The sequence below is a fragment of the Lonchura striata genome, chromosome 30 (assembly GCF_046129695.1).
Source record: "Lonchura striata isolate bLonStr1 chromosome 30, bLonStr1.mat, whole genome shotgun sequence".
Classification (NCBI taxonomy): domain Eukaryota; kingdom Metazoa; phylum Chordata; class Aves; order Passeriformes; family Estrildidae; genus Lonchura; species Lonchura striata.
Window position 1 is genome coordinate 5,524,321 of NC_134632.1, and position 7,488 is coordinate 5,531,808.

The window sequence follows — 7,488 nt, forward strand, 5'->3', positions numbered from 1 at the left end:
GGGACAAATCTGCCAAGGGAGGCTGGCACACAGGGAGACGCTTTGGAGAGTGTCTGCGCTGAACGGCTGAAGGAAAATGAAATAACAAACAGCACCTTTGTGAATGATGGTCGGGATGTGTCATTAATGCACCACAGAGAACAACGCCTGTCTGCAGATCACCTTGGTGGAATTGCAACTTGCACGGAACCTCGGGAGAACAGGAGTAAGTGAGAGAAACAGAGAAGGCAGCAGCTCCTGCAATGGCTCTTGGGGCTGTTCTGTCACCTCCTCGCTGCCCTTCCCCCTGGGAACAGTCCCTCCTCACTGCTCTTTCTTGTCTGTTCAAATCACATCAATTTAAAAGGGTTATGAAAGGCTCTATTTAATCAAATGTTTGTTATGTCCAGGTGTCTTTGTCTGTCTCCTTTCCCAGATTTATCCAGAGACAATTATCTCATGGAGACTCTTTCCCCTTGAGGACCAATGAGAATATCCACTTAGAAATTAAAAAATAATTGGAACAGTGGCATGCCTGTGGATCCTGTTACCTGTCCCAGCCACGTGGTGTGCTCCCCCTTGGTGGAGGGGAGCTCTCCAAACTGGAACTGCTCTGTGTCCTGCAGGGTTGATGTTTGGTACTCAGATATCCACAGGAAAATATCATCATCATAAGACATAACTGAATAGAATCTGACAGACTTTTCTCCCCATCAGAAATACAGGCATGAGGAATTTCAAAGGCGTGACCAAGCCTGTGATACACCAAAGCCATTAAAATTCATTTTGGCTGCCCGGCACTGTAAGAATAATGGCACAGTGTATGTGCTTGTACAGTAGAAGCCACTGTGGAGATTTTCCAAATTCCCTTGCAATGAATGGAAGCTGCACGTCCAGAGCCTCCGAAGCGCTGCCATAAAGGCTGATATTCATAAATTTAAAATAAGTGGCCTACAGAGGGTAGTAAGTAGGGCACATACAGATTAACACGCTTGCCCTCTGCCGAGCGAACACTACGCTGTTATGTTTGCTGTCATGTTCTGAGGGCTCGCAAACCGCGTGTTCTGTGCGCTGTCCTCGGGACGGGCACGGCCCGGGCCGGCAGAGCCGGGGCGCTCGGACAGCGCCCGGCCCGGCCGGGGCGTGTGTGCGGGGCCAGCGGCGGCGCTCGGCGGCGATCTGCGGTTATTTGGGGCTATTTGCGGTTATCTGGGGCTATTTGCGGTTATTTATCTGGGGCTACATGGCGCTGTTCGCTCCGGAGGCCCTGACCCGCTATCCGTACCCGCCCTCAGGCGGAGCCGCCGCCATCTCCCCGTGCCCGCCCTCCCTCAGGAGGAGCCGCCGCCATCTCCCCGTGCCCGCCCTCAGGCGGAGCCGCCGCCGCCATCTCCCCGTGCCCGCCCTCAGGCGGAGCCGCCGCCATCTCCCCGTGCCCGCCCGCCCTCAGGCGGAGCTGCCCCCGCCGCCATCTCCCCGTGCCCGCCCTCAGGCGGAGCCGCCGCCATCTCCCCGTGCCCGCCCTCAGGAGGAGCCGCCGCCATCTCCCCGTGCCCGCCCTCCCTCAGGCGGAGCCGCCGCCATCTCCCCGTGCCCGCCCTCCCTCAGGCGGAGCTGCCCCCGCCGCCATCTCCCCGTGCCCTCCCTCAGGCGGAGCCGCCGCCATCTCCCCGTGCCCGCCCTCCCTTAGGCGGAGCTGCCCCCGCCGCCATCTCCCCGTGCCCGCCCTCAGGCGGAGCCGCCGCCATCTCCCCGTGCCCGCCCTCCCTCAGGCGGAGCCGCCGCCATCTCCCCGTGCCCGCCCTCCCTCAGGAGGAGCCGCCGCCATCTCCCCGTGCCCGCCCGCCCTCAGGCGGAGCCGCCGCCATCTCCCCCGCCGCGCCCCCTGGCGGCGCTGCGCCGCGGGATCAGGGCAGCTCTCGCGAGACTCCCGCCGCGGCCCGCCAAGATGGCGGCGCCCAGGGAGGCGGCGGGCCGGGTCCGCACCCGGGACGTGCTGCTGCCCGGCGGCCCCGCGGACTTCGGCTCCCTCCTGCTGTCGCCGCCGGTGCTGGCTGGGCTGGAGGCGGCCGGCTTCCATCGGCCCTCGCCCGTGCAGCTGAAGGCCATCCCGCTGGGGCGCTGCGGCCTGGGTGAGCGGGCGGGCCGGGCGCGGGGCCGGGATGGGTCTAGGATCTGCCCTGACCCCCAGGAGGTGCCCTGACCCCGGGATCTGCCCTGACCCTGGGATCTGCCCTGACCCCCAGGAGGTGCCCTGATCCCCGGGATCAGCCCTGACCCCGGGATCTGCCCTGATCCCGGGATCTGTCCTGACCCCGGGATCAGCCCTGACCCCGGGATCTGCCCTGATCCCGGGATCTGTCCTGACCCCGGGATCTGCCCTGATCCCGGGATCTGTCCTGACCCCCGGCGCTGCCCTGACTGCCACAGCCACTCTTTGCAGACCTCATCGTGCAGGCCAAGTCTGGCACCGGCAAGACGTGCGTGTTCGCCACCATCGCGCTGGAGGCGGTGCTGCTGGAGAGCCCGGCCACGCAGGTGAGGCACCCGGGGCTCTGGGGCGGGAGCGGCTCCTTTTGGGGGGATGTGGCACCGGGGCTCTGCGGAGGGAGCGGCTGTTTTTGGGGGATGTGGCACCAGACAGTGCGGTTTGCATCGCTGCGGTGCTGGGCTTAGCTCCCATCCCCCCAGTTAACCCTTGCCCCACACAGATCCTGATCCTGGCTCCCACCAGGGAGATTGCTGTACAGATCCACGCCGTCATCACGACCATTGGCATAAAAATGGAAGGCTTGGAATGCCACGTGTTCATTGGAGGGACTCCTCTGAGCCAGGACAGAAGCAGGCTGAAGAAGTGCCACATAGCTGTGGGCTCCCCAGGTAGGGAGCAGCTTTGCCGTGGTTTGGGTCCCCGTGGGCCTGCACAGGTCAGTAACCGGCCACGGGAAGCTGGCTTGGGGGAGTTTGTTGTCACTAACAGGGCACAGCCTCAGAGCAGCTCAGGAACACTTTAAAAGGTCACGCTGAAGGTGTTTGGGGCCCCGTTTCTGGAGCTGTTGGTGTTTCCCTCCTGCAGGGCGGATCAAGCAGCTGATCGAGCTGGACTACCTGAGCACGGCCAGCGTGCGGCTGCTGGTGCTGGACGAGGCGGACAAGCTGCTGGAGGAGGGCAGCTTCCAGGAGCAGATCAAGTAAGGCACAGCACCCTGCCAGGCTGCGTGGGCAGGCGGGTGCCCTGTGAGTGACTGCCTGCCCCTGTCTCTCAGCTGGATCTACTCCTCGCTGCCGCTCAACAAGCAGATGCTGGCGGTCTCAGCCACCTACCCCGAGTCCTTGGCTGCTGCCCTCACCAGGTACATGAGGGAGCCCACCTTCGTCAGGCTGAACCCCACGGACCCAAGCCTTCTTGGTGAGCACATAAAGGCACTCACAGTGGCATGGCTGGCAATAGATGACGAGGAGGGCACTAAAGCCAAAACACCTGCCTTTAGTTCCTAATTTCACCCCTGGGTTGTTCAGTTTATGAATATTGATCCCCAGTGTTGATGTAGTGAACCTTGAAGTGGAATGAGAAGGTCTTTAAAGGCCTTTCCAACCCAAACCTGTGATTCTGTATTTTTGAAATACCAGTGACAAATGGAGCTCCCTCCTTTTTCTATCCATTCAAAAATTCTAGCCTTTTTAGAAAATTTTCTCCTGGAGGTTCTGATGTCTGTCTGTTTGCAGTTTCCCTTCAGCTGCACTACCACGTGTTTACAGAACTCTGTGCATGTTTTTATGGCAGCCCCTAATCTGTTGTTTTGCTTTCCTGCTCAGGGCTGAAGCAGTACTACAAAATCGTGAATTCCCATCCCCTCCCACATAAAACCTTTGAGGAAAAAACCCAGCACCTGCAGGAGTTGTTCAGCAAGATTCCTTTCAACCAAGCCTTAGTCTTCTCAAATCTGCACAGCAGGTAACACATTTGCAATAACACCTGGACAAAGCTTGTTTGGGAGCAGTGCTTGTAATGCCCAGGCTCAGAGAAATTCATGGGACCTGCAAGGCCTCGGACTGCAAACCTCAGCTCTGAAATACTGCCTGAGGAATGCAGTGTGAAATACTGAAAATATCACAATGCAGTCCTTGGCTGTAGAGAGTAACCCAAGGACTGGCAGGTGTTGTTAGGCCTGGGGTTTTATTTCCAGTTTTCAGTGTGTGTGTTCCCTCAGGGCTCAACATCTGGCTGAAATACTGACATCCAGAGGCTTCCCTGCCGAGTGCATTTCAGGTAAAACCATTCACAATTTTCTGATTCCACTGAAATTGTGCATAAATGTGACCTAAACGAGGAAAATATATCTTCAATCTTGCCTTGCAGGGCCTCTGGTTAAATGGCTGAGAATAGCATTTGAATTGTCATAGGTCTTTCAAGACTCCATCTACAAGGAAAAGAATTTTTTTTGCAATGAGTGACCTGAGTTTTCCGGTTCTGTTTGTTCCTTCTTTACTCATTTGGGGCTGATGTTTGAGGAAGTTTCTAACTTATCCTGATGATACAAAGCAGTGTTTTCTAGAATGTGAGTGGCATAAAGATGAAGAATGTAACCTGCTTCTAATTTTTATCTTCCTAGGCAACATGAATCAAAATCAACGACTTGATGCCATGGCTAAATTAAAGCAATTCCACTGCAGAGTTCTGATTTCCACAGACTTGGTGAGATTTACTGCTTTCAAACAAGCTTTTTACAGATTCTATTTCAAATTTTACAGCATGCAGGAGTACTGCACATAAAATTACTTCAGAGGATTAGATTTGGCTTGGAATTGGAGAGGACATAAATGTGCTGGTGAAGCGCTGGGGGTTGGGACTTATTTTCACAGCGGGGCTTAGAAATCAGCCCCATGCCTCGTCTGCCTGCCCATGGCAGGGCTGGAACGAGGTGATACTTTTAGGGCCCATCCCACCCAGCCCGTTCTGTGGTCTGGCTCAGGAATAGCTGTCATTTATCTGCTGCTCTGCAGCCAGAAGCTGCTCTGTGGGCAGTGTGCTGTGAGAGCTACGCATGTCAGGGTGACCCCAACACCTTGGGTGACCCCTGTGGTCCCTTCCAGCCTCCCCAGGTTCTGGATTTATTCCAAGCTCTGTGCAGCTACTCAGCTCTCAGTGCCCTTTTCTCCTCCTCCCTCCCTGCAGACATCTCGTGGGATTGATGCTGAGAAGGTGAACTTGGTCATCAACCTGGATGTGCCCCTGGACTGGGAGACCTACCTGCACCGCATCGGCCGCGCCGGGCGCTTCGGTGGGCTGGGATCTGCTGGGCCTAGGATCTGCTGGGTTTGAGCCCTGCTGAGCCTGGGTCCTGCTAGTCTGAGCCCTGCTGGGCCTGAGCCCTGCTAGTCTCAGCTCTGCTGGGCCTGCTGTTAACTCTGCTCTGTCCCACAGGCACCTTGGGGCTGGCTGTGACCTACTGCTGCCGTGGGGAGGAGGAGAACACCATGATGAAAATTGCTCAGAAGTGCAACCTGCAGCTTCTTCTCCTGCCAGGTGGGCCCTGTGCTGAGGCTGTGGCTGGGCTTGCTGGTCTCCTGTCAGAGCTTCAGACGAGCCCAGGGGTGGTGTGGCCTCCCTGCTGGGGCTGCTTTGCTTCTAGCCCACGTTCCTCACTCTCAGCTCCTGACAAGTAAGGTACTGCTGTTTGTCTGGAGCAGCCTTTGGTCCCTTCTGTGAAGGAAATGTTCTGGCTCTTTGAGCTTTTCTGGGAATGGAAGGGGTGTGTTTGGGCCCTCACTTGATGTCTGAGATGCAATTTGGAGAAGCTTCAGCTGGGTATCTCCTTCCAGAGGGAAGGAGGCCCTTGACTGAGTGGCTGCTGTTTCTCCTCTGTGCAGAGCCAATCCCTCCTGGAATGATGGAGCAGTTTGAAGATGGGCAGGTGGAAGTTAAACCTGCAATACCCACGGCTCCTGTGCTGAACTGTGACACTGTGTGTCCTAAACCAGAGCAACCAGTGCTGCAGCCTGTCCAGAATGGATTTCCAAACACACCTCAGCCTCCCTCTAACCTTCCAAGGGGTAATTCTTCTGTAGAAAGGCCAAAAAAGACTCCGAAGCAAAAACAGATTAAAAAGTGCACAAATCCTGCAAAGGTACAGAGAAATAGAGGCCCCCAAACTTCCAGCTGTCACACAGAACAGAGGAATCAAGTCAAACCCATCTCCAGGATGGATGGACAGCACAGCACTCAGGCTCCAGACGAGGAGGCCTTAAAGAAAAATCTTCCCAAAATTCCATGCTTGTCTTCTTTCAAAAACCATCTCGCCAGTCCCTGGAGCTTCTCAGATTTTGTTGAAGATTATGAGTATTTCATTAAAGAAGGGTCAGAGAGAGAGGTGGAGATTTTCAGAAGTTACTCAGGCCCAGGAGAGCAGCGTGGGCTGCCCAGAAATGGGGATGTGGAGTGGGAGGAGATGGAGCATCACACAGAGGCAGCAGCAGACGGGGCAGTGTCTGCTGACAGCGATGGCTCAGAGAGCTGCAGGGATTCCTGGAGCAGCAGGGCCAGTCTCTCCTGCCCTGGGGCCTTGTCAGACACGCAGGAGCCCCAAGCTGTGCCCCCAGCACGGCAGGGCCGGGCAGGTCCCTGTCCCACCCCTGGGGCAGGTCCCTGTCCCACCCCTGAGCAGCCTCGGGAGCCTCCCCACGGCCCGAGGCAAAATGGAGTGAGAAAGAAAGTGCCCAAACAAAGTGCTAAACACAAGAAAAGCCACGAGCATCAGTCCTCCAGTGCTGCCACGAGCAGAACTGAGGAGGAGCGGAGCTGCAGCTCCTGGGATGATGCTGCACACGAGGGCTGGGGTTCTGAGGAGTACTGGGAATGTTACTACAACGCCTGGCAGAGCTACTACTCAGCCCTGTCTCACTACAGCAGGAGCTACTGGCAGTTCAGCTGCATCAGTGCCTACCACATCAACTCAGTCTATCTCCAGGAGCTGCTGAGGGATGAGGATTGATGTCCTGGGACCAGGGCTGGCCTGGCCTGTGGCACCAGTGCTGCTCTAAAGGACACTGACAAGAGACAGATGGAGAGAAATGGTGTCTTTTTATAAGCAGCTGTGTCTGGTAAATGTTTTACACAGGTCCAGTGACGCTGTTACAATTTGTTAATAAAAGAAAAAGAAAGACAGCTGGATCTCAGTTGGAATCTTTACAATCCAAAGTAAAAAAAGGATGATAAAAGGCAGCCATTCCCACATTAAAAAAAGTCAGAAAGGACAAAATACAGAACAATCCCAGGGCTATTTCATGAAATCCCAGAGAGGTTTGGGTGGAAGGGACCCTAAAGTTCACCTTGCTCTGCCCCCAGGCGTGGCAGGGACCCCTTCCCCTGTCAGCTGCTCCAGCCCCAGTGCCCAGCCTGGCCCTGGGCACTGCAGGGATCCAGGGCAGCCACATCAGCTCTGGGCACCTGTGCCAGGGCTGCCCTCCCTCTTGCCTCCTTGCCTTCCCTGTGGCTGTTGGTGAAGCTGA

The 7,488-nt window shown here is 56.3% G+C and overlaps 1 protein-coding gene across 1 annotated transcript; it reads left to right on the plus strand.

Moving 5' to 3' along the window:
- The first annotated feature begins 1,878 nt into the window (after window positions 1–1,878).
- Window positions 1,879–7,144, plus strand: DDX20 (DEAD-box helicase 20). Its single transcript, XM_021539489.3, has 11 exons — window positions 1,879–2,111; window positions 2,423–2,517; window positions 2,691–2,859; window positions 3,056–3,170; window positions 3,246–3,388; window positions 3,796–3,934; window positions 4,191–4,249; window positions 4,593–4,675; window positions 5,156–5,261; window positions 5,405–5,506; window positions 5,851–7,144. Exons 1-11 carry the CDS (start codon window positions 1,928–1,930, stop codon window positions 6,969–6,971), a joined length of 2,316 nt encoding a protein of 771 aa, XP_021395164.1. The 5' UTR covers window positions 1,879–1,927; the 3' UTR covers window positions 6,972–7,144.
- The last annotated feature ends 344 nt before the right edge of the window (window positions 7,145–7,488 follow it).